Raw genomic sequence first — 26761 nt, 5'->3', positions numbered from 1 at the left:
AACTGAGGTAACATAACTCTCTAAAAATTATTATCCTAATAGGAACACCTTCCAGTGCCAGCAAATTCAATGAAACCCCAGACAAAGAATTCAAATGACTATAAGAATGCTCCAAGACCTTAGAGAAACCACAGACTCCAGAATGAATGGCAAGAGAACATAAGTAAACTAAAGAAGCAAGTCAATAAAGGCTATAAAAGTGGAATTTGCCGGGCGTTGGTGGCGCACGCCTTTAATCCCAGCACTCGGGAGGCAGAGCCAGGCGGATCTCTGTGAGTTCGAGGCCAGCCTGGGCTACCAAGTGAGCTCCAGGAAAGGCGCAAAGCTACACAGAGAACCCCTGTCTCGAAAAACCAAAAAAAAAAAAAAAGTGGAATTCAATAAATAGAAATACCGAGGGGGAGGGGGGGGGGCGAGAACCAAACTACATGTTGGAAATGAAAATTTCAATAATTCAAATAAAAACTCCAATGGACAGCCTCCCCTACAGATGGAATCAAGAAGAGGACAGAGTACCAGGCCTCGAAGACAAGGCAGAGAAACTGCATCACTACAACAATGACAATAGTAAATTAAGAAGGAAGGGTGAAGAGGGGCCAGAGAGATGGCGCCGGGGTCAAGAGCACTGGCTGCTCTTCCAGAGGACCCGGTTCCGTTCTCAGCACCCACAGGGCAGCTCGCGACTCTTTGTAACTCCAGTTCCAGGGGAGCTTGTGCCTCTTCTGGCCTCATCAGGCACCAAGCATAGACATGGGCACCAACATACCTGCAGGCAAAACACTCGTACACATAAGATAAAATGATATTATTTTACTAATTTGAGGCAAGATCTAATGATGTAGTCCTGGCTATCCTGGAACTTGGTATGTAGACCAGGTTGGCTTCAAATTCACGGAGCCTGGCTTGCCTCCGCCTCATAAGTGCTGAGGCATGCACCACCATACCTGGCCAAAATAATGTGTTTCTAAACGAGAAAAGGTTTATTTTTTTTAATTATGAAGAAAACTTTCAAGACCGATAAAAAGATTAATACTACCAATCATGAGCATAGAAGAACTTAATGCTAATGGCAGTTAAAAAAAAGTTTAGGGCCTGGAGAGATGGCTCAATGGTTAAGAGCACTGGCTGCTCTTCCAGAGGACCTGTATTTAACTCCAGTACCCACATGGCAGCTCACAACTGTCAGTTAACTTTCAGTTCCAGGGGATCCAGTGTCCTCTTCTGGCCTCTGTAGGCACCAGGCACACACATGGTACATACATGCAGGCAAAACACCCATAGACATAAGATAAGATTAAAAATTAGGTTTTGTTTTGTTTTTCAAGACAGGGTTTCTCTGTATAACCCTGGTTGTCCTGAAACTCACTTTGTAGGCCAGGCTGGCCTAGACCTTGGAGATCCTCCTGCCTCTGCCTCCCAAGTGCTGGGATTAAAGGTGTGCACCACCACCATCTGACTTAAAATTTTTTTGAAGAAAAATGTAAATAAAGTAATCACAGAAAATTTCCCAAATCTAGGCACAGAGATGCCTGCCTGGGTATAGGATACACTTAGATCATCAAATAGGCAAGACCAGAAAAGAACCTACTAAAATAGTATTATACTTTAAAAACCAAGAATACATAGTCAATAGATTGATATTTTAAAAATGGATACAAAAAAGAAAGGCAAATGTTAAAACATCCTTATTTTAAGATTTGATTGTATATATGAGATAAAAGAAAAAACCTCCACCAGTGTGCTATCTAATTTTATTAGTTTTATGTCAATTTGACACAGACTAGAGCCATCCTAGAGGAGGGAACCCCCATTGAAAAAATGCCTTCATAAGACTGAGCTGTAAGCAAGCCTGTAGGGCATTTTCTTATTCGTGATTGATGGGGAGGCTCCAGACCATTTTGGGTGGTTCCACCTCTGAGCTGGTGGTCCTGGCTTCTGTAAGAAAGCAGGCTGAGCAAGCCATGAGGAGCAAGTCAGTAAGCAGCCCCCCTCCATGGCCTCTGCATCTGCTCCTGCTTCCAAGTTCCTGCCTTGCTTGAGTTCCTGTCCTGACTTCCTTCAATGATGGACTACAACATGGAAGTGAAATAAACCCTTTTATCCCCAATTTGCTTTTGGTCATAGTGTTTCCCCACAGCAGTAGAAACACCCAGAAAACACTTAGAACTGATAGACACTTTAGCAAAGTGAGAGGACACAGAATTAGAATATACAAATCAGCAGCTTTCTTACACATCATTAACCGATGTGCTGAGGGAGAAACCAGGGAAGCCATCACACTCACAACTGACAACCACATAACACAAAAATAAAATACCTTAGAATGGACCTAACTAAAGGAGAGAAAGACCTCCCAGGCTCAGGGGTTGGGAGAATTAATATTACGAAAATGGCTATGCTACTAAGTCTAGTCTTCAATCTCCAATGAAATCTGCACCAAAATATCCAGTGTTGTTCTTACCCTAACACAGAAAAACAATCCTAAAATTCAAGTACAATCGGGGAGTCTGCTGTGAGTCTGTGTCTCTTAGCAACTTCAGAAGCTCACCAGTAAAGCCTCTCCAACATGACTGCCTAAAAATGAGCTAAACAAGGAGGACACCAATGGATGTGCCAAACTGGACGAGGAAACGCCCACAAGGCCTCCACCCTATACCAAGAGCTCCAGGCAACCGAGGAAAGCTGGGAGCAGGAGAGGTGGACTTCTCCAAGAAACAGCACACCAGCTGGCCATCCCTGAAACATAATACAGGTAGCATCATACCGACTGAACAGGCTAAATTTAGGAATATATATATATATATATATATATATATATATATATATATATATATATGTGTGTGTGTGTGTGTGTGTGTGTGTGTGTGTGTGTGAATGCATATATGCATGCAATTAACAATTAGTAAAAAAAATGAGGCACAAATTTGAAGGACAGCAGAGAGGAGCATATAGGAGGATATGGAAGGAAGAAAGAGAAGGGGGCTCGTCGCCGCCGGCCTCAGCCTGTGCGGTCCCTTGCTGTCTTCCCGCGTCCCCGCGCGCCAGCCAGAATCCGAGAGGACCGATGTCACTCTGAACCCGCGCTCGTTTCTTCTCAGGAATCCCAGTGAAAACGTGTTTGAGCAGGTGCCCTTTGGGGACGAGGAGGAGAAAAATGAAAGTGTGTTGCCTGAGGGCAGGGCAATCTACTTCAATAAAAGAGGCTCTCCTCCCCCGTCACCTGCTCCCTTCATCTCCAAAGATGCCTCGGGATACCTGACCAGCCCCTGGCTGACGCTCTTTATCCCCTCGGTCTACACCTTTGTGTTCATGGTCAGCCTTCCTCTGAACATCCTGGCCATCGCCGTCTTCGTCTTGAAGATGAAGGTCAAGAAGCCGGCCGTGGTGTACATGCTGCACCTGGCCATGGCCGACGTGCTGTTTGTGTCTGTGCTCCCCTTCAAGGTCAGCTACTACTTTTCCGGCAGTGATTGGCAGTTCGGGTCTGGAATGTGCCGCTTCGCCACGGCGGCCTTTTATTGTAACATGTACGCCTCCATCATGCTCATGACCATCATCAGCATCGACCGGTTCCTGGCCGTCGTGTACCCCATCCAGTCCCTGTCCTGGCGCACTCTCGGCCGGGCCAACCTCACTTGCCTGGCCATTTGGGTGATGGCCATCCTGGGGGTGGTGCCTCTTCTCCTCAAGAGCAGACCACCCGGGTTCCGGGGCTCAACATCACCACCTGCCACGACGTCCTCAACAAGACCCTGCTACAAGGCTTTTACTCCTACTACTTCTCGGCCTTCTCCACCGTCTTCTTTCTGGTGCCATTGATCATTTCCACCGTCTGCTACGCGTCCATCATTCGGTGCCTGAGCGCCTCCGCCGTTGCCAACCGGAGCAAGAAGTCCCGGGCTTTGTTCCTGTCCGCCGCTGTGTTCTGCATCTTCATCGTCTGCTTTGGACCCACCAACATCCTCCTCATCATGCACTACCTGCTCCTCTCTGACAACCCTGCCACAGAGGCGGCCTACTTTGCTTACCTGCTCTGCGTCTGCGTGAGCAGCGTGAGCTGCTGCATCGACCCCTTGATTTACTACTACGCCTCCTCTGAGTGCCAGAGGCACCTCTACAGCATCTTGTGCTGCAGAGAAAGCTCCGATCCCAACAGTTACAACAGCACCGGCCAGCTGATGCCCAGTAAAATGGATACCTGCTCGAGTCACCTGAGTAACAGCATCTACAAGAAGCTGTTGGCTTAGGGGGAAAGGGTTGCTGGAAGGTTACACCGAACAAGGTTGGAAACGCGGACAGCCCGGGGATCCCGTTAGTCTCTGGCAAGAACTATATTTACTTCACCACCTAAAGCAACCAATGTCTAATTTGCATGCCTACTTCTTGCAAATGCTATCAAGCATAATTACCAGGAAGGTAATGGAAACCAGAGACAGAGATTTCCAAGGTTGCCAGTGCTGCGATCTTAACTGACTGTCACTTCTTATATGTCTAGGTGACTTAAATATATAGGTAGTGTGCACACACATATTTTCAATGCATTATAAAATCAGCGCTTGACACTTTCTTGTTTATTCCCCAGCAATTACTATGGAAATAATCTGATTATCTTACTTAATAAACAAAGTCTGGTTTGGTGGATGTTAGCACTGAACAGCTGAAGGTATCTAATGATAGGAAGGGGTCCATAGTTTAGACTTAACCTGGCTTTTGCCCATATGTATTTTTTTTCCAATGATTTGATGGTAATGTTTAAGCAATAGAAGGATGAAACAGTACTATCTGTGTAGGGGAAGGTCTTGTGCTTTTCATCTTGAACATATCATAGTTGAAGAATTACCAAAGCAGTTGGAAAGCCCATGTTGATATGGGTAACATTTTTACAATTTGTGTACTGAATACATGGATCAAGAAAGACTGAGCGTGAGACCCACTGGGTCATAAGAAACCTTTCAAAGCAGTCAAGCCTGGTAACTAGGCATACCATCTCCAGGGAGGCCTCTGAGCAGCAGATACATACCCATTCAGTTGTGCCTCCCAGAGAACAGAGATGGGGACCACCAGGGCCACTCCTTCCTCCTAGGCTTCCCATTAGCTGTGAATTGACTGTATCTGTTAGAAATTGGCAAGATAGGATATGACATCTTGGGAGACAGTAACTACGAAAATCGTCTGCACAGCTGAGGAGCAGAGAAAGTTGTGTTTACATCCAGTAGCTGTCCTGCAAGGCTGGCTCTTGCACAGACATACCCATGTGTCCTGGGCACTCTGATGGATTCTGGGCCTGCAGACTAACTGACTGCAGGACATTAACTGAGTCCTGCCTTTGCTAAAGCAAGCAGATAGCTGACATGTAGTCAATATGATGTATGCACCATAAAAACACCGTTGTACATAGAAGTGTGTTCAGCCAGACGTCACCAAGCATATTTCACATAAGCAAGGCCTAATAGCTAAACAACCTTGGAGATCTGAGTTTCTGCTTCTAGTAGCTATAGTTAAATATAAAAACACAGTATAAGATGTATATTTTTAAGAAATAAGCCCTTCAGTCTACAATAATTAGACACTATTTATTTACAAATGTTTTATTAAAAATTACTCAAATCAGCCACACACCTTTAATCCCAGCACTCAGGAGGCAGAGGTAGGCAGATCTCTGTGAGTTTGGGGCCAGCCTGGTCTACATGATGACTTCCAGGCCATCTAGGGCTACATAGTGAGACCTTGGCTCAAAACAATAACAACAAAACAAAACAAAAAAACACACATTTTTAAAAAGCAAGAAAACACAAAGTTTTACTTAAGTTCAGTTTTAAGCAATATATAGGTCAGTCTGGTTTTTAAAAAAAAGGGAAGAAAATGAACTTGAGATTGAAATGTAGGAAAATTGTCCTGTATTTTTTCTTAAGAGTTAATTAAATTATTTTAAAAGCATTTTTTAATGACACAGTAACTAATAAGCATATAAAATCTTGATGGCGTTGACAAAGTAATTTGAAAATTAATTTGAAATAGATACTTTTCCTGATTTAAGAAATACCTTGACTTTTAAGCAAGTAAAAGAATAGAAGGGGTAAATGTTTATTTAAGAGAACAAAATATTTCCAAATATTGTAGAATAGTGTCCATGAAAGTCATGTAATTGTACTGTTAACTTGGTTACCGTATTGACTAATCTAGATCATTGACTTGCTGTTGTGTGTTCTGTGATTTAGTATAACTATTATTACTGTACTTGTGAACTTTGATGTCACTGTTTTGTGTTCACTTTTTTAAAATATTATATAACATATTAATAAACATGAAAACGTGCTTGGTAAAAAAAAAGAAAGAGAAGGGAGAAATTTTGTAATCAAATTACAATCTCAAAAATTATTTTTTTAAATCATATAGACCTGGGCATTGGTGGCATACACCTTTAATCCCAGCGAGGTAGAGGCAGGTGGATCTCTGAGTTTGAAGGTAGCCTGCTCTACAGAGCAAGTTCCAGGACAGCCAAGCCTACACAGAGAAACCTTGTCTCAAAACAAAACAAAACAACAACAACCACAACAAAACCAAAACACCCAAACATTACATAGGGTTAAAAAAGACCTTAGATAGCCACAGCAATCCAGAACAAAAAGAATAACACTAAAGGTATTGCTGTATCTGGTTTCCAGATATACCATAAAGTCATAATAATAAAAGGGGAAATTTTTTTTTAGCACAAAACAGATATGTAGGTCAATGGAAAATAACAAAAAAGGTAAACACACACCTCTACAGCCACCTGATTTTGTTAAGATGCCAAAAAATATGTATTGGAGAAGAGAAAGCCTCTTCAACAAATACTGATGGCAAAACTGGATCGCCATGGAAAACAATGAAACTAGATCCCAACCTCTGACCACATACAAAGACCAACTCCAAACGGATCAAAGTCCCAGAAGGCCTGAAATTCTGCAGTTCTCCACAGGCTTCACTCCCCTCTGCTGCTGTCCTTGGTGGTCATCTCATGGTACTGGCATCTCCAAAATGCTGAGGTCTTCTGCTGCACTTTCACCAACAGGTGAAAAGGCTCTCCTCATGGTGCCAAGCCTCAATTTCTCTGCATGACCCCTTCAGTCCTGGGTCTTCAACTGCCACTGAGGCTGCACCTTCACCAGTGATCTCTCCTGGCCTCTCACAGTCCCAAGCCTCAGCTGCTCTCCATGACCCCTTCATGCCTTCAAAACCAGTACCACCTGGGTGACTCTGACACTACCAAGTTCAACTCCCAGTGCAAGGGACAATCTTGTCCATGTCTGGAACACATCTCCTGTGTGCTGACTCTCAGGAAACACTTTCCCAAGGATTTCACCTCCACAATGCTGCTCTCTTCTTAATGACCGCTAATTTCTTAGCTCCAGCTGACCAGCATTGAGAGGTTTCACTTTAGTAGTTCTGATAGCTTGTTAATCACAACTGATTCTTCAGCCTCAGCTAACCAGAACCACAGAATCTTAAGGTGCAATAGAGTCTTTGCTTCCCTCTGAAACTTCACAAGCCAGGCCTCCGTCTTCTGCACTGCCCTCAACATTCTTATCTTCCAAGCTCACTACAGAACAGCTCACTGAGCTCTCGACACTCAGTGGCTTTTCTTGAAAATTCCGAAGTCCTCCCCAATCCTCCCTCAAACAACAAGGTCAGGATTGTCACAGCAATCACAGCAATTGTCACAACTAGTCTGAGGGTTTTGATTGCTGCAATGAAACATATAACTGAAAAGCAAGTTGGGGAGGAAAGGGTTTGTTTGGCTCACACTTCCATATCACTCTTCTTCACCGAAGGAAGTCAGGACAAGAACTCAAGCAGGGCAGGAACCTGGAGGCAGGAGCTGATGTGGAGGCCATGAAGGGGTGCTGCTTACTGCCTTGCTCATCATGGCGTTTCTCAGCCTCTAGCCCAGGGAAGGTACAACCCACAAATGGGCTAGGGCCTCCCACATCAATCACTAATTAAGAAAATGGCTTACATCAGTGGTTTCCAATCTGGGGCTCTCAACCCCTTCCAGGGTAGCATGGCCCTTTCATAGGGGTCATATATCAGATATCCTGCATATCAGATATTTACACTACAATTCATAACAGTAGCAAAACTACAGTTATGAAGTAGCAACAAAAATAATTTTGTGGTTGGGGGTCACCACAACATGAACTGTATTAAATAGTCACAGGACTAAGAAGGTTGAGAACCACTGCCCTACAGGCTTGCCTACAGCCTGGTCTTATGGAGGCATTTTCTTAATTGAGGTTCCCTCCTCTCAGATGACTTTAGCTGTGTCAAGTTGACGTAAAACAATACAGTACAATTGATCCCTTGTCAACTTGACATACAAACATATCACTGTTAAGCCACAACATTTCCTTTCTCATCCACCACCAAGATCTCACATTAAAAACATAAATAACTTTAAAAGTCCCACAGTCGTTACAAATTTGAAGACACTAAAAATTTAGTCCCTTTTTCGGTCTCTTTAAAAAATTCAAAATCTTTTTTAAAAGTTCAAAATCTCTACTGTGGGCTTCTGTAAAAATCAAAATTAAGTTAAATACTTTCTTACTTCAAGAGGGAAGAACCAGGGCACAGTCACAATCAGATCAAAGCAAAGCCAAACTCCCAAACAGTGTAAATAACAAAATGTCCAATGTCTGGGATCCATCCACAATCTCCTAAGCTTCTTGAAGGGCCTTAGGTCACTTCTACACCTCCACCCTCTTTCCTAGGCATATCTCTGACAGGTGATTAGTATCTAGTCTATATAGGGAATTCAAACCTAAACAATAAGAAATGGAGCAATCCAATCAGAAAGAGGGCTGGTAAAATAAGCAGATAGTTCTTAAAAAAGAAACGCAAGTGTTCAATATACATATTAAAATTAACATTCAATTTCACAAACTATCAGAAAAATGCAAATCAAAAGTACATTGAGATTCATATTCTACTCCACCTGAATGTCAGTCATTAAGAAAACCTATGTTGGGTGTCTTAGTTACTGCTTATAGCTGTGAAGAGATACCATGACCAAGGCAACTCCTATAAAGGAAAGCATTTAACTGGGGACTTGCAGTTTCAGAGGCTTAGTCCGTGATCATCCCGGCAGGGAGCATGGGTGGTATTTATGGCACTGGAGCAGTAGCTGAGAGCTACATCCTGATCCACAGGCAGGGGGCAGGTGGGGAGTGTGTGTGTGTGTGTGTGTGTGTGTGTGTGTGTGTGTGTGTGTGTGTGTGTGTCTGGCATTGGCTTTTGAAACCTCAAAGCCCACCCCTAGTGATACACTTCCTCCAACAAGGATTCTCCTTATTGGAATCCCACAATACCTCCTAATCCTTCTAATCCTTTCAAAGAGTTTTATTCCCCAGTGACTAAAGCACTCAAATATATGAGCCTATGGGGGCCATTCTTGTTCAAGCCACCACCGTGAGGTGTCGGAACACAACCCAAGAATGGAGTCCTGTGAGAAGTCTGAGTGACTGTGAGAAAACAAGGCGAGTCTTATGACCTCAGTTTCTAAAAAAAAGGAATTGTTCTTGGGATGTAGTTCATGCTCCTCCCAGGTGTAATGTACTCACTACTGCCTGCTGCTGTTACGTAATCCGATGTTTTATGCCTCTACAGAAAAACATGTTTTTGCCATCTGCGGCTTGCCAGTCACATGCAGCTTGTCCTTGTGACTGTACCCTTTACTTATGTGACTCTTCTTAACCCTCAGAGTATAAATTGATGCTCTGAATACAGTTGGCTGTGGCAGGAGACTTGAGTCCACCTCATCTATGGGTTCCATTCCCAGGTCCCACCGCCTCTAGAGCAGTGACAGCAGGGTACCAATGTTAATGTTTGCAAAACAAGATTTTTTTTCCCACTGAGCATCTCCCCAGTCCTCCTTTTTGCCTTCAAACAGCACTCGCATAACCACTAAGGACCAGGAGCGGCCACTGGCATTCCGATGAATACGACTTTTGTCATTCAGTGGGACCTCACTTTTCCCCTTCATCTCTGGTCTTTCAAAACCTGGCTTACCAAATCCCTCACAACTCCCCCACCTTCGAGCAAACTCTGTGCATAGCTGAATACTTTCCCGGTATGAGGCCGAAAGGATTCCATCTACGAGGCCCCTCACTCAGACCCTTCTATTACTGCCGACTTCAGCAGCCTATTGACAGGCCACTTTTTATGACTGGATTAGTAACCTTATGAGGGCACGCCGCAACTTTCTATGTGGCTCCAACTTTTAGTCTTTGCAAACAAGGGATAGGACTGCCAGGCTGGATGCCCAGGTTTCCCATCTTCTGGCATCTTCACGGTTTGGGATCCTTTCTAAAAAAGGCACTCTTACCTCCAAGCCCTCCACGTCACAAAAAAAAAAAAAAAAAAAAAAAAATTCCAGGATTGTCTGAAATTCCCGTTTTGGAGTGCTAGCCGCAAACAACCTGTGCTTGCAATAGGCATCATTAGGCTAGGCTAGTCTCAGAGGACTCCTTTGACTTACGGGAATATCAGAAATATCTCTCTTGCACAACGTCTGGAAGGTCACAGCGACATCTATAGAGGCACAACAACACAGTCCTAGCTCCCTAGCAGGAGTAACCTTCTAATACTGCAGGTTCCCAGACAGCCTGAATGCAGGAGCAGGAGGCACACGAGTTCCTTTAGTGACATCTGTGCTGCTAGAGCAGGACTCACGGAAAGGTGGAAAGAAAAAAATATCTCAAAATAACCCCAAGCCCCAAGAGCCTAAATCAAAGTTTACTGCAGCGCTCTGGGTGGGATGGCTCCTAGACATCCCGTCAAGTTGGGTCTAGAAGACTGATTAGCTCCTACAGGCCCTTTCTTGCTTTTTAAAAAGTGCATCTCTGTATCTCTGGCCCCTGCTTGCTTAACCTTCTGTTACAATTGTTATTTTACGGGTTGTGATTAGAGGGTATTAAGCTCCAAATGTTACTCTCCGGGGACAGCAACCATCAACTCCAGCACCTGTCTCCCACCGAGGACCTCTCAGCCTCCAAGAATGTCCCACAGTCCTGTCTTTAATCTCTTACAATAATCACTGTCTTTCCCCTCCCCAGATATGGCTTGAGCCATTTGCCTGATGATACTATGACCTCATAACAGGTCAGCAATGCTAACCAGCCCCAAAACATCCCTTTTCAACTCCAAAGAAGTTCCAGAATTTAAACAAACGTAGGCTAATTTCTGATGAACCCCTGACATCTTACCTTAAAGGACCAGTCTCAGAACGGATAATGGTATAAATCATTTACTATCTAACAATGTAGACAGTTGGGCACCTCTTATCTATTAAAATCTGCTCTCACACAAATGGCCCATATGATATGACTAGTTAAATTCGCTATCCTAATAGGATCCCATTGCCCCTCAAAGAAGCAATTCATACTCTCCCCCTCTCCCCTCCCCCTCCACCCTCTGTGTCTCTGTCCACAGCATACATTCTTTACTGAAACCTTCGTGCCCGTTCTGGTCTGATAATACATTTACCCTTCTGCCTTGGGCTCACTGTTCCCATTATCCCACCTCTAGAGTGGACAGTGAGAGGAGAATACGGAAGGAAACAAGATATTTGGTGGTAGTCCCTTGAGAAGGAGCCATGTGTTGTGTTTTCCCAGGGGCTGTTGTATCCAGGACAAAGGGTGAGCTACCCTACAGAGATTTGAGAATCTAGAACAAGGAGCATTGGATGGACAGCCAAGGTCACAAAATCCCTTGCGTGTAGGGAAGAACAAGAAACCAAGTACAACTGTGAAGAGCAGAAAAAAAAAAGATATATTCAATGTGGACACACTAGAAGAGGAATGAAGAGGTCCAAGTTCATCTTCAGGCTCCAGACATGAGGCTTAGGTTTAAACAGAGGGCAAAGAAATGCCCAAAGCAACCTGGTTAAGTTGTGGTCCCACTCATCACTGTCTGGGCACCAGTCTCTTCTGTAAGATGGTCTGAACAATTGTCAGAACTGTGTGACCTCTTTCCAGGAGACAAGTTCCTGCTCTGGTTGGCTCTAGGGCTATTTCTTTTCCTTCTGGCATAAGATTCCAAGGGAAGTTCCAATTCCTGTGGGTTTAGTTATTTAATAGTTTGATAGCCAAAGGAAGGGGTATCTGTGTCTCTTTAGAAAATCTTTATTCTTTCAGGGGAGAAGGCTCGGTCAGGAAAAGCACTAGTTGCACAAGTCTGGTGGCGCAAATTCCATCTCCAGCACCCATGTGGTAGCTGCATATGGTAGCCTAAGTTTGTGACCTCAGGGGTCCTATAGCAAGATGGGAGATAGAGATAGAAGAACTGTCCAGAAGTTCACAGGGAAGCTAACCTGGAGCACACAGTTCAGCAGCAGAAACAAGAGAGAGCTAGCCTTAGCAAGACGGAAGATGGACATTGTCCACACATGCGCACGTGTGCACCATCATCATTTCTTCCAGGACAGTTACAGACTGTTGCATTCTCTAGTTGGAAGCAACTTTTAGTCCCAGTGTCCATACCTACTACAGAAGGGCTGGGGAAGCCCAGAAAAGTGGGTGTACAAATGTCCTTAGGTCTGTGCAGACAGCCCAGAGGATGAGCAGGTGGAGACAGCACAAGCCCATAGAAGCAATGGTTCTGAGCAGATGGTAAGGAGCATGTGTTAACAGGCGCTATTTTACTTTATTACACAACACCAAGCACTAGCTCTTCCCTTTGCTCGATCACTACAAGAATTTACCAGATTTAAGGATGAGCAAGAGAGCAGAGACCTGGATTTGACAGACATTGTTCTGGCGCTTGTTAAGGGTTAATGTCAGCATTCAAGATCATGGGGAGAGAAACAGACCATTCTAAATGACCAGAATAGTCCTAAAACGAATAAAGGTGAATGGCCAATAACTACTTGAAAAAGTGTTCCAACATTATTAGCCACCAGGAAAATGTGAATTAAAATTGTTTTGAGATTCTGTCTCACCCTGGTCAGACACTATCTTCAATAAATCCAATGACAAAATACCAGCAGGGATGTGGGGGAACAGGAATGCTTACACATTGCCAGTGAGAATGAAAACTGCCACATTCTCCCTGGGAATCTGTATGGAGGTTCCTCAAAAGCTCAAAATAGAATGACCATATGACCTTGTCTGTGCCTGGATTTGTTGTCATAGCAACACTGACTACATAGGATAAGTGTAGTATTATTCTTTCCTTTCTACCATGTGGAATACTTCAGGGGCATTAGCGTTAGCTATTCCTTAGAGATTTGGTAGATCTAAGCAGAGTGCACCCAGTCCTAGGAGTCTCATAGTTTGGAAACTATGACTGCATCAGTCTCATTGCTTGTTAAGAATGGGTTGAAGAGGCGGGCAATGGTGGCAATGCTTTTAATCCAGGCAGAGGCAGGCACATCTCCGTGAGTTCAAGTCCAGCCTGGAAAGGCACAAAGCCACACAGAGAAACCCTGTCTTGAAAAAAAAAAAAAGAAAGAAAGAAAGAAAAGAATGTGTTGAAGTTGTTTCGATTCTTTTTTTTTTTTTTTTTTTTTTTTTGGTTTTTCAAGACAGGGTTTCTCTGTGTAGCTTTGTGCCTTTCCTGGAACTCACTTGGTAGCCCAGGCTGGCCTCGAACTCACAGAGATCCGCTTGCCTCTGCCTCCCGAGTGCTGGGATTAAAGGCGTGCACCACCACCGCCCGGCTTTCTATTCTTTATATTGTGTTTTGTTTTAGTTTTCATTTTATTAATTTCTCTCCCAGTTTATGTCCTCCCTTTTAAACTTTTTAAAATTTTATTTATTTGTTTATTTATTATGTTTTATTTTTTTGAGATAGGGTTTCTCTGTGTAACAGCCCTGGCTGTCCTGAAACTCAACTCTGTAGACCAGGCTGGCCTCGAACTTGGAGATCGACCGCCTGCCTCTGCCTCCCCAGTTCTGGGATTAGAGGCTTGTGCCACCAGAGCCTGGACAGTTTATGACTTTATCTGCTGCTTTGAAGTTTTGATTATTCTTTCTAAAACCTTGAGTTACATGATTAGATTATTTATTTGTGATCTGTGTGTGTGTGTGTGTGTGTGGTGTGTGTGTGTGTGTGTGTGTGTGTGTGTGTGTGTATGTGTGTGTTATAGACATGAGTATGACATGACATGCGTGTGGAGGCCAAAGGTCAACACTCAGGAGTTGGATTGCTTCTGTCGCTTTGTGGGACCCAGGGATCAAACTGAAATCATCAGGCCTGAGCACAAGAAATTCTATCCAGAGAGGCATCTTCCCAGGCCTGATTAGTTTAAAACAAAACAAAAAACATGAATGTGTATAATTTTCTCTCCTAATTGCCTTGGCTGTGTCTCAGAGGTACTAGTAAGTTTTCATTTCATTTCATTTGATTCTGAGATTTTTTTCAATAGCCCCCTTGAGTCTTTAAAGATCTCATGGGTCATTCCGGAGTATATTGTGTGGAGCTGGAGAGACAGCTCGAGGTTCAGCACCTATACAGTGGCTCTCTATTGCTGAAAACTCCAGTTCCAGGGTATCTGATGCCCTCTTCTGTCCTCTGTGGTCACCAGCACACATGTAATGCCCATACATACATAGAGGCAAAATATTCACACAGAGAAAATAAAAAAATAAATAAATAAAACTTGAATTTTGAAAAGAGTGTATTGTTCAATCCCCAAATGGTTTCAAACTTTCTGGGTTTGTTGTTGTTTATTTTTGGTTTTGTTTTGTTGTTATTGATTTCTCATTTTATTTCCCTATGCTGTGTCCAGATGCAAGAAACTGTCTCAATGGGCTTTTCTGCATTAGTAAGCATTTGCTTCATGGGCTAAACTGTGCTGTTTTAGAGAAAGCTCCATGGAAGAGTAAAAAGTCTTGAAGGTGCTAGCTGGAATATTCTGTAGATATCAGTTAAATTCATCTGGTCTTTGGTGCAGACTAACTCTGAGGTTTCCTTATTTATTTTTAGTCTGGATGACCTATCTGCTGAGAAGGGTAGGATGTTGATGTCAACTATTATTACTAGTTATTACTGGTGCTATTAGTATCAAGACCTGTCCTTAAAGTCTTTAGTGATTGCTTTTTTTCTTTGTTTGTCTTTGTTTTATAAAATCAGTATCCCTACCATTTAGCATACATATTTACAATTGTGTATTCTTGATGAATTAGTTCCTTCATTAGCATGCAATGACCTTCTTTATATAATTTCAATTTAAAAGCCACTTTATCAGTTATCAGAATTGATAAGCCAGCTTCTTTTCAGCATCCACTTGCTTTCTGAATTGACTAAGTATCTCTGCCAGCGAAGAAAATATCTTAGAAATAGCAGAGATTTGGATCCTTTTTTTTTTTTCAAGTAACCAGTCTGCATCTTTATTTGGAGTGCCAAGAACAGTTATATTTAGGGTTATTATTGAGAACATTTTGCTAATTCTACTTCATGTTAGTTGTTTTCTAGGCTGTTGGATTAGGTTTGTTATTTTTTTCCTCTGTCACAAGTGATAGAGTTTTGCTGGTTTAGTATGTTGGTATGATGAATTCCTTCTTAGCTCCCTTTGTTCATCTGTTTCCTTAGTGAAGTGTTTTCTTTTTGTGTTCTGCAGTGGAGACTGTCTTTCTGAGACGGAGCAGTGAGTGTCTGTGTCTCTCACTGACTACAGTGTTTCCAAGGGTCATCCGAAATGAATGCTTGTGCTCAGCTCACTCACTCCATCTTATACATTCCAGGATCCCATCCTAGAGAATAGTGGCTTCCACAGTAGATGGGTATTCCTACCTCCATCAACCTAATCAAGGAAACCCCTACAGGCACGCTCAGAGGCTCAACTCCCAGGTGATTCTAGATCTCATTAAGTTGACCGTTAAGACTAACCACCACAAGTTGCTTGTGATAATGGCGAGGAGCTATTTACTGGAGCACAGGCAATTTATCAATGGTTATACCATTGAGGAAAATGACCTTCTCGTCCCCTAGCAACCATGAACTTCCAACAGCTCCCCAGAAAGGGGTGGAGCCTCTCCCTCATCCATGGTAGGATACTGACAGGCCCCATCTTATACAGGTCTTCTGTGGGTAACCACAGCTGCTGTGAGTACATGATTGCATAGCCCTGTCACAGTCAGAGGACAGTGTTTCCAGGCACTCCCACCCATCCTTTAGATCTTATGGTGTTTATATGTGTGACATTTATACTGTGGTGCACTGAACACTGTAAAGGTCTTTCTAGCATGTTACAGTGTTCAGTGCACCACAGTATAAATCTCACACATCTGTGACATCTTAAGAAGCATTCCCACCAACATTAATTAACCAGACCCCAGGGTATACAGCTCAATGAGCTTCTATACTGTAAGAGTAGCAATTCTGAAGCTGTGGAGTTTCACACGGGATTTTACACTTTCACCATCAAATGTACTTATCCATCACCAAAACCCTGAAAAATCATGGCAGAGTATAACCAGAAAAGCAATTAGACTTATTTCCTCTTTTATAACTTAAGTGTCCTTTATCTTCTTCATTCAGTCCTTCCTCGTCACCCTTACATTTACCCTTTCTATATGTTTTACTGTGCCTCCATATACATTTGTTTACATGTATACATTTCTATTATAGGCTACAGTGCACATATGAGGAAGAACAGGCAGTGTTTTTTTTCTTTCTGAGAGTGTGTGACCTTGCTTAACATTATATATTCCAAGTCCTTCTATTTTTTTCTGCAAATTTTTAAATTTCATTTTTCTTTAGAGTTGAATGGAATTCCATGTTATATATGTACCAAACTTTCATTATTTATTCATTTATTGATGGAAAACTAGGGTGGTTCCATTCCCTTGTTATAGAGCACAAAGAAGCAATAAAAACGGGGATACAGATATCTCTATGATAGGGTATGAAATTCTCTGGGTATATATCCATGTCTGAAACAGCCTGGTTGTACAGTAAGTCTATATTTAACTTTTTGAGTAACAGCCAAGCGTTTCCCCATCATGTCTGTATTAGTTTGCACCCCCACCAACAGTGAATAAGGGTTCCCCTCTCTCCACAACCCCTCTAACATTTATTGTCAGCTCTCTTGATGACAGCCATTCTGATGGGAATGAGGTGGTTTCTCAAAGTAGTTTTGATGTGCAATGCCCTGATGGTGATACCCAACACTTTTCAAAATAGTGATTATTCCTGTCTCTTCTTTTAAATTGTCTTATTCAATTCATTTGCACATTCGTTGATTGACGAAACTTAGGACTTTGCTAAGCATACCTAGTTGATATTGTAATTTTCTAATGGATTACTTAGTATATAAAATATGATACACTTAGAAATATGTGTGCAAATATAAAAACTAACACTTCAAAGAGTTAAACCTGTCTCTGGAAGCAGGACTAAAGGAGACAGTGTTCTTGTTGGGAGTTTTTGTACCACTGAGTTTCTAAATTTATGCACATATTACTTTAGTAGAAACAAATTAATACTTTTAAAATAAACCCACCCACCCAGAGATGTAAAATGTCAAATCTGTTTAGTTACAGCTGATTTCCCCCAAGAGGTTTTCCTTTCGAATTTCACTTTTAATTGGTGAATTGGGGTAGGGGGCTGCGGGAGGCTTCGAGACAGGGTTTCTCTTTGCACCTTTCCTGGAACTCACTCTCTAGACCAGGCTGGCCTCGAACTCACAGAGATCCGCCTGGCTCTGCCTCCCGAGTGCTGGGATTAAAGGCGTGCGCCACCACCGCCCGGCCCTGGTGCATATTTTTATCTGCTATAAGTGTTTTTCTCTAAAATACATAATTTGTCTTAGCTGAATTTATTCGTGTTATTTACTTCTCCGAATCACGTTTGAATACTCTTACATCAGTTATTTTTTATGGGTTGTTTCTACTCGACCCATCTACCAGCAGACACCCGGGGTCTGAGACAGAGCACACTCAACAGAAGCGACATTCCGGGCTCCCATACAGCCTGGAAGCGGATGCGGAGCAGGCAACATCACTTCCGGGGCAGCCAGGAGCTATGACCGCCAACGCGGAGCCGAGGCGGCGCCCCGGAGTGGGGGTCGGCGTGGTGGTGGTGAGCTGCGAGCATCCTCGCTGCGTCCTTCTGGGGAAGAGGAAAGGGTCGTTTGGAGCCGGCAGTTTCCAGCTTCCTGGGGGCCATTTGGAATTCGGGTGAGCAGGTCGACCTCGGGAAGACGGAAGTTGTGAGAGTAGCACCAGTCCCCACGACAAATGCGTCCGTGTCACGCGCGTCAGTGCGCACTTGCGTTCCGTGTGTCCCCTACGGCTCCGGGGTCTTCTGGGCTCCCGCCGGGAGGGGGCGCTGTGCCGAGCTCCTCGGCTCCCCTGTCCTCCATCTGTCCTGCCCTGGCTGCAGGTGGCTGTCGTCTGTGTTGCTTAGTGCTTACAGAGAAAGAGGATGCTTATGAAAAACTGAGATTTCATTTGCCCCATGAGATTTCGATTTATTTAATTTCTGGCCGCGTTGCCTTCTCCCCTGTGACCCACAAAGTGGGAAGAGTAGCTAAGTCAGTTGCTACACAACGCGAAGAAACCCTGGCCCTGTGCTCATAAGTGTGTTTTATTAGAGTGTGACTAATGTAGCAGATAAAAGTATCTAAATCCTCAGGATCCAGTGTGGTTTCCTTTGGTAATGTATAGTAATATAAAACACTTGCAAGGTGGATCCTCACGTCCTCCTGCGTCTCCTCCTTCTACCCAGCATGTACCGTGCTTGATTTTCTAGACTGTTTAAAAGGAAATCCTAGACTTCCTATTATCTGTAAATATTATCTAATAGATTTAATTTTTTTTTTTTTAAAGAGACGGGGATCTCACTATGTAGCCCCTGCTGGCCTGGAATTCACAGAGATCTGCCTGTCTCCTTCCTGCGAAAGGCGTGCGCCACCACACTAGACCCCGGCATTCTCGTGTGGCATCTGCTTGGTCCAAAGGGAACATGCATTCCAGGATGAAATGCAGCTTGTTCATGGCTGCCCTTTTCTATCTCAGCCCCGGGGACCTATGCCGGATGGTCTCCTCACTCCAAATTCACACTGTGGAATTCCCAGTCTCTGTGTTCCGGTGCAGTCACGTTTACCTGTGAGCTCTGCCCCAGGATGCCTGCTCTGAGGCAGCGCACTTGGCAAGCCTCGTGAAGTTCGGCAGCTCAATGTGTCAATGACTGATTCTTCTCCTGTTCGATTTTGTGTTTGGGAGTCTCATTGTTGTTTATCTGTTATTGAGACAAAGTCTTATTCTGGCCCATGCTGGCCTGGAACTCACTGTGGCCCAGGGTGGCCTGGACTTCCGACAGACCTCCTGCCTCAGCTTCCTGAGGGTTGGCGATTGTGGCATGGCTGAGTCATTGGAGGTGCCTCTCGCTAGCTCTCCATCGTAAGGAAGGGAAACACTCCTACCATGCTGAAAATGCACAGCGTCTTTCCTCTTGAGGGTAGCCTGTACTTCCTGTGTGACCTGGGAACACACTGTTCTGGCCTACTGCAGCAAGCTCCTGAACTGAGCTCTTGGCTTCCTGTGTTGCCTAATGGCCTCAATTTTGAGGCTTCAACTGAGATTCTGAAGCCTAGGGAAGGCATTTAATGCACTTTTGAAACAACCCCACGAGAAATTTAATGTTTCCCTTTTCTATTTAAGATAGAAAGTATAACTTCATGTTCCAGCTTGGGTACAGCTATCTTAAAAGCCTGGCTTCTTACCAGGCACACTAAACTGTCCCCTAGCTGCCTAGGTCTGTCTCCAGGCCTGAATATTAATGCTAGTGGTTAAATGATGATTTTTGTCCAATATAAAGCTCTTTAGGCCTTCGATTCACTAAATATACAATATGCAGGATGTCAAGGCAGAGGGTTTTTTAAAAATCATTTTAAAGCATAAACTAATTACTGTTGCTTTTATTTTATACTACAGCCTTCCAGCCAAGAGTCTCTTGTTATGTGTACACTGACCAGGCTGTGTTTCTTTTTCCAGTGAGACCTGGGAAGAGTGCGCTCAGAGGGAAACCTGGGAAGAGGCTGCGCTACACCTGAAAAACGTGCGCTTTGCCTCCGTGGTCAATTCTTTTGTTGAGAAGGAGAATTACCATTATGTCACCATATTAATGAAAGGAGAGGTGGACATGGCTCATGATTCAGAGCCAAAGAATATGGAACCTGAAAAAAATGAGAGTAAGAGAATCATATATAATAATGTGTTTTTCTTCAAAGAACTATATCATTAGGCATACCATTGCTGTGTGAAGAGAATTGGATTCTCAGATTTCTGTTCTTCGCCCCTCCAAAAATCCTTGTATTGGAGCTAGCAGTGGTGGCCCATGCCTTTAACCCCAGCACTCGGGAGGCAGAGGCAGACAGATCTCTGTGAGTTTGAGGCCAGCCTGGAATATGTAGCAAGTTCCAAGCTAGCTAGAGCTACATAGAAAGATACAGTCTCCAAAAAAAAGACAAGAAAATAAAAAACGAAAACCCCCGTGTTGAAATTCTAATCCTCAAGGTGATGGTAACAGAAGATGTGTGTTTGGGACATGGTTAGGTTATGAGGACAAAGCTTAGCTTTTGCATTGCTGTGACAAAAAACAGTAACAACATAAAGGGAAGAAGATTTCCTTAGCTCTGATTTCCTAGGTTTTAGCCCATGGTCCTGGGCTTTGTGGATTCTGGGCCCTTCGTGAGGTGGACTATCAAGGAGGAGCTATAGTAGAGGCCTTCTCACCTCCCAACCCCACAGCAGAGAAGCAGTGGGAGAAGGGCCAGGGGCAGCCTTCTGAGTAGGGCCAGGTGTTGTAGGTGGAAGCTTCCTGTCCCGACTGTGTGGTCCCAAATAACCACTCTGAGGCTTAAGATGAATCACAAATTGTAACACAGATTGCTAAACAGTCTTATTAAAACAAAACAAAACCTGGAGCCAGATATTGGGGTGAAAACTGAGAGCTCAGAGGAGAAGAACAAGCAAGCCACAGCCAACCTCACTTTACCAACTCCTCAGCCAATCCTGTTTCCATGAACCCTCAGACTGAAAGCCTCTGAGTCCTCACCCCTGAGGATCTCAGTTGAACTGCTGCTAAAGCATCTAGTTCCTGGTCCTCACGCCTTATATACCTTTCTGCTTCCTGCCATCACTTCCTGGGATTGAGAGTGTGTACCACCACTGCCTGGCTCTGTTTCCAGTGTGACCTTGAACTCACAGAGCTCCAGATGGATCTCTGCCTCCAGAATGCTAGGATTAAAGGCGTGTGTTACCATTGCCTGACCTCTCTGTTTAATATAGTAGCTGGCTTTGTCCTTTGATCCCCAGATAAGTTTATTAGGGTGCATAATATATTGGGGAACACAATATATCACTACAACAAATGTTCCGCCAATAGCTCAGACGTATTACTAATTAGCCCTTACATTTTAAGTTAACCCATATTCCTTATTTATGCTCTGCCACGTGGTGGTACCTTTATTAGCATGGCACATTCATCTCCTGCTCCCTCTGCATCAGACTAGGGACTCCAGACTCTGCCCTTCCTCATCCCATCATTCTCAGTTTGGCTCTCCTTCCTAACTTTATCTTGTTCAACTACTGGCCATACAGCTTGTTTATTAAACCAGTCATAGTGACATATATTCACACAATGTAAAGGAATATTCCACAGCAAGGTGCAACCTTTTGAGAAGCGCCAGGTGTAGCTGTCTGAGGCATATCCCCAGTGACCTCCTCTACACAGTCCACACCTCCTAAAGTTTCCATCGCCTCCCAAAATAGCAGCAGCAGCTGGGACCCACTGTTCATTCTGAGCCTGTGTGGAGCACTGCGTGTCAAGTGTAACAGCCCATTACAAGTGGGAGTAGTGCTTACATAAAAGAGACCCCAGAGAGAGCCTTGCCACTTCCTACATAGGAGGATACAGAGGGAGTATGGCTGTCCCATGAGCCAGGAAACGGGCCACTACCAGACATCATACCTTGCCAGCATCTCAATCATAGTCGTCCAGCCTGCAGAGCTGTATGAAATAAATGTCTGTGTATGAGCCACTTAGTGCAAGCTGTCCTGTTATAGCAGCACAGACAGGGACAAATGTAGAGATGTGAAAATACGTAGATCCTGAGGGACATAAAATACAGACTGCCTGGGTTTGCGCCATGGTTCTTACACTGTGTGATCCTGAGGGACATAAAATACAGACTGCCTGGGTTTGTGTCATGGTTCTTAACACTGTATTCTTTTGAGGATGCAGTGCAACCACTGAACTGGATCACTCCATTGGTAGAAAGAAAGGCTTATTTGGAGAAAATGAAAGCTGCCATGGCTATCTCCAGAGGTAGGAGGGAGGACACAGAGAACAGCAAAGGTGGGAAAGCCTTGACCGTTTTAAAGAACAGGTGGTGATGGGAGGGAGCCTGTAAGCTGGAATAGCCTGGAAGTTTAGAGTTGGGGGGATGTTGCAGGGAAGGAGAAGGGACGTGCTAGCTTGGGGACTTTGATATGTCTTAATGTGGAACTAGATGCCCCACGTGGAGCTGTAGGGCAGATAAGGGACGTAGTGGCTCTTCCTGACAGACAGAAGCCCTGTTCACAAGCTTTTCAGCAGTAGTTCTCAACCTGCGGGGTCAAACAACCCTTTCACGAGGGTCACCTAAAACCATCAGGAAACATAGGTATTTACATTAGGATTCATAGCAAAAGTACAGTTATAAAATAGCAATAAAAATAATTTTATGGTTGGGGGGTCACCACAACATGAGAAACTATATTAAAAGGTCACAGCATTAGGATGGTTAAGAACCAGTTTTTAAGGAGCGCTGATTTTAGGCTTTTGGGCAGAATTTTTCTGTTAGGACTACCAGCCAGCTCCCAAATAACCACACAGAGACTTAATATTAATTATAAATGATTGGCCAACAGCTTAGGCTTGTTACTAAGTAGTTCTTACAACTTAAAAATTTGTATTTCTTATCTAAGTTCAAACACATGGCTCATGGCTTGTTACCTCATTTTCTGTATGTCCTGCTTGCTCCAAGTCTGGCTTGTGACTCCCAAGACTCTACCCTTCTTCTCAGCATCCTAGTCTGGCTCTCTTGCCCAATCTCTTCTGCCCAGCTGTAGGCTCTTTATTAACCAATGAGAGTAATACATACTTACAGTGTACAAAGATTCTTCCACAGCATAGGCTTTTGTTTATGTACCAGCAATCCTTCTGTGTACCCTGGTCAGAGACCAGCCTGAGCTGAGTCCAGACTGTAAGTGGCACATAGTCAGTGGCACTGCCATTTTGGGAGTTCACTTTGGATCTAACAATTCTCTGTGACCTTGGCTAAGTTAGATATCTTTTCTTATCTGTGAGAACAATAGACACCTCACATGAGTTCAGGTATGGACTAACTGCTTTGGTGCATGAGACCCTGTCTCAAAACAAAGAAACAAAACAGCCCAGTATTTCACATTAAAACATAGATTTGATTTGCACAGCCAAGCTAGCCCTAGACATCACTGCTGCTTTGATTAGTGCTAGGTCACTTGTAAATTCAGCTCATGCTTTTCTGAATATACAGTATAGGTCAGTTCACCAAGTGAAAGCTCATTGCTCTCTACCATCTGTGTGCGCTGATCATTTGTCTCTTCTAGGTTGGGAGTGGATTCCTTGGGAAGAATTTCCTCCATCAGACCAGCTTTTCTGGGCTCTCCGTTGTTTAAAAGAGCAAGGCTACGACCCATTTAGAGAGGACCTGAACCACCTGGACGGGTATAGGGGAGAGCACCTCGAAGGAGCTAGGACACTTCCTTGATTTAAAAAAACAAACAAAAAAAAAAAAAAACTTTAGTGAATGAGAGATTCTGAGTTTCAGGATAACTCCATTTTATCTACAAAGCCACGTGGTCACTGGTTTATTCACAGTCTCCTAAAGTAACTCAAACCCTTGAGAAAATCTTCCTGGGCTGTGTCACTGAGTAAGATGGATAAGGAGCTTGTGGTTAATTATCTGTACTACTCTAAGTTACTGTTGTTGGCTGCATGGAGGCGAGTGCCACAGAGTTTGTCTTACTGTTCTCATTCAAATAGAGGTCACAACTCAAATGTGGCCGTTCAATGTGGCCGTTCAAGTTTGGAAGCAATTTGCTCACTGCAAAATTCATCATGATTGTTGATGTCCTTTTTCCTCTTACTTGAAAAGAATTTTTTTTTTTTTTTTTTTTGGTTTTTTGAGACAGGGTTTCTTTGTGTAGCTTTGCGCCTTTCCTGGAACTCACTTGGTAGCCCAGGCTGGCCTCGAACTCACAGAGATCCACCTGGCTCTGCCTCTCAAGTGCTGGGATTAAAGGCGTGTGCCACCACCGCCCGGCGAAAAGAATTTTTAAATGACCGTGTAACTCGAGAGATCATGACATGTGGTATGCTGTACTTTCCTGGTTTCTGACAGAGAATCGGGGCTGAATGTGAGACAACTAAGGCCAAGTCATCTGAATTTCCCACTTTCTCCTCCTGAGATCTTGTGTGTCCTCATATGTTGGGATTACACAGAGCAGTGCACTGGGTCTCCTAGTGTGTGGGGGGATCTCCCAGGAGTCCTCAAGATCTTTGCAGGGACGCCAAGGCCAAAGGTTGGTTGGTTGGTTGCCTCCCCCACCCCTCACCTCCTGCCCCCAGCAAATTGTCAGGTTTCGCCGTGAGAAGTGCTCTAACAGTGAAGCCTCTCCGGGAGCAGCATGCGCGGGGCTGCACCCGTCTGCAGTGGCAGCTGTGGGGCTGGTTTGGATTTGAAGCTGCTTCTGGCTTTAGAGGGGGCTTTGGGTTTGGGAAAATCACCTTCTGGGCATAAAGGATCACCTCGGGCTTAGCTAATGTTAATAGCTGAAGCTTCTACCCAGCCCCCATTGATGATCGTCCAGGCCAAGCCCTTGGATTAAGTGTGCGCTCTCATCTTCCCTTGGTCAGGCAGAGCAGGGGTTTCTGGCTGATGTTTCTGTCACCAGGCAGTCACTGGCCCACTCGGCTGCCCAGACCCCCGGGGAGCTCCTGTGAGGTTTTCTCTGTTGCCAGTCCACTCTGCAGCATAGGCGCCGCATGAGCTCTGTGTCCTTTACTTCGGGGTCTTATTTATTCTTTCGCCAGCATTCCTGTTTCACATGGGTTAATTTTTTTTTTTATTTATTTATTTTTTTTGGTTTGTGAGATGGTTTCTCTGTAGACCAGGCTGGCCTAGAACTCAGAGATCCACTTGCATTTGCCTCCCGAGTGCTGGGATTAAAGGTGTGCGCCACCATGGCCTGGCTCACATGGGTTAATTTCTTAGCATAAACAAAATGACGGTGGGGGAACGCTGCCCACACCTCCTGTGCACAGCCCTGGCAGAGGGCTGGAGAGGGCTGTTGTACAGCCCAGAGTTGTTTTTATAATATCCAAATATCACTGCTTTTTTTTTTTTTCCACTTTTAACAGTCTCGTCTCAGGCTGGCTTCCAACTCACTGTCTGTAGCTGAGGATAACCTTGAACTTCTGATCCTCCTGCCTGAGCCTCCCTGATGCGAAGATTGGAGCTGCATTCCTCCTCGTTCTCTTTTAAGTGGCAGAACAGTTGCCTGGCAACTGCCTGGGGCATCATTAGTTTCCGGTGGTTGTTGCTTTGACCCTAGGGCTTTGCACGTGATGAGCAAGCGCTGTAACAGGTGCAAAGGCAAGAGAAGCCAGCTTCTTCCTGTCAGGTCAGCCACCGAAGAGATTAGCCAAAGAATAAAATAATGACTTTCTCACTGGTGACTTTTTGTTCACTCTGTAAGTCTGTAAGAAGCCTCTGTTAACGTGCATTCGATTTTCATGTGGTCAATAAACTTTCTTTATTTTAAATTTCTCATGTTAAATATCATTTCATAAAGACTTCTAAAAATAAAATCTATGATGTTTAGGCATTTATAGAGGGATCCAAAAACCTAGGGGAGGCGGGGTTTTAGTTCAGGGGTAGAGTACTTAGTAGGTGGGGTTCAGTCCTCAGCTCCAAGAAAAAAAATTACAAAAGCACTAAGAAAGAAATGGCAACCCAAGGCATTTTGAACGACTACACTTGACCACAGCTCATCTTCCCTTTACAAGCCCACCTCTGTGAGTCTCGTCTGGTCGCTAACAATTCAATTTTGCTCTTTCAACACACTGTATTATTGTGATGCTTGCTAAGGAAATTGCTTTCAAAATTGCACCTATTTATCAATCCCATTTTCTCTTACTTACACCTGTATCTTTCTTAGTACTTGTGTTCAAGTGTAAGTGTATGGTCCTTAAACATCTGGGACTGGGAAAGATGCTTCCTGCTTCGTCTTAAAGGACCCAGCACCCATGTTGGCTGACCTGGGACTCACTATGTACAGCAGGCTGGCCTCAAACTCTAAATATAGACATCTGCCTGCCCCTGCCATACAGGCACTGTGGCCTGTGTCACCATGCCTGGCACATGTGGATTTTTTTAAAGTTTATTTTTATTTTATGTGCACTGGTGTTTTTGTCATGTGTGAGGGTGCTGGATCCTCTGGAACTGGAGCTATAGACAGTTGTGAGCTGCCCGTGTGGGTGCTGGGAAATGAGTCTGGATCCTCTGGAAGAGCAGCCAGTGCTTTTAACCTATGGGCCATCTCTTTAGGTCTGCGCGATTGTTTCTTTATCATGACAGGGTTTCTCTCTGTAACAGGCTGTCCTGGAACTCAAGAGATCTGCCTGCCTCTGCCTCCCCAGTGCTGGGAGGTACATGCACATGTGGATTTCTAACAAGAATCTACACCAAAAT

At 44.0% G+C, this 26761-nt stretch overlaps 2 protein-coding genes across 2 annotated transcripts; both read left to right on the top strand.

Annotated features, from left to right (window-relative positions):
* The first annotated feature begins 3166 nt into the window (after positions 1 to 3166).
* LOC143267425 (proteinase-activated receptor 1-like) lies at positions 3167 to 5934 on the top strand. Its single transcript, XM_076545355.1, is given in 2 exon segments — positions 3167 to 3685; positions 3688 to 5934. Coding segments are annotated over 2 exon segments (936 nt in total). The 5' UTR covers positions 3167 to 3309; the 3' UTR covers positions 4248 to 5934.
* A 12014-nt stretch (positions 5935 to 17948) lies between these two features.
* On the top strand, positions 17949 to 25833 carry Nudt15 (nudix hydrolase 15). Its single transcript, XM_006992145.4, has 3 exons — positions 17949 to 18158; positions 19977 to 20173; positions 23616 to 25833. Exons 1-3 carry the CDS (start codon positions 18004 to 18006, stop codon positions 23774 to 23776), a joined length of 513 nt encoding a protein of 170 aa, XP_006992207.3. The 5' UTR covers positions 17949 to 18003; the 3' UTR covers positions 23777 to 25833.
* Positions 25834 to 26761: the final 928 nt, after the last annotated feature.

The sequence above is a fragment of the Peromyscus maniculatus genome, chromosome 9 (genome assembly GCF_049852395.1).
Source record: "Peromyscus maniculatus bairdii isolate BWxNUB_F1_BW_parent chromosome 9, HU_Pman_BW_mat_3.1, whole genome shotgun sequence".
NCBI lineage: Eukaryota > Metazoa > Chordata > Mammalia > Rodentia > Cricetidae > Peromyscus > Peromyscus maniculatus.
The sequence above is the reverse complement of the archived record's forward strand: the minus strand, read 5'-3'. Positions and strand labels throughout refer to the sequence as shown.

Bases quoted from the DNA above. Each gene is read 5' to 3' on its own strand.
- Nudt15 (XM_006992145.4), top strand. From the start codon at position 18,004: ATGACCGCCAACGCGGAGCCGAGGCGGCGCCCCGGAGTGGGGGTCGGC. The intron at 18,159-19,976 runs GTGAGCAGGTCG...TTCTTTTTCCAG, and splicing joins GGGGGCCATTTGGAATTCGG to TGAGACCTGGGAAGAGTGCG. The intron at 20,174-23,615 runs GTAAGAGAATCA...TGTCTCTTCTAG, and splicing joins GGAACCTGAAAAAAATGAGA to GTTGGGAGTGGATTCCTTGG.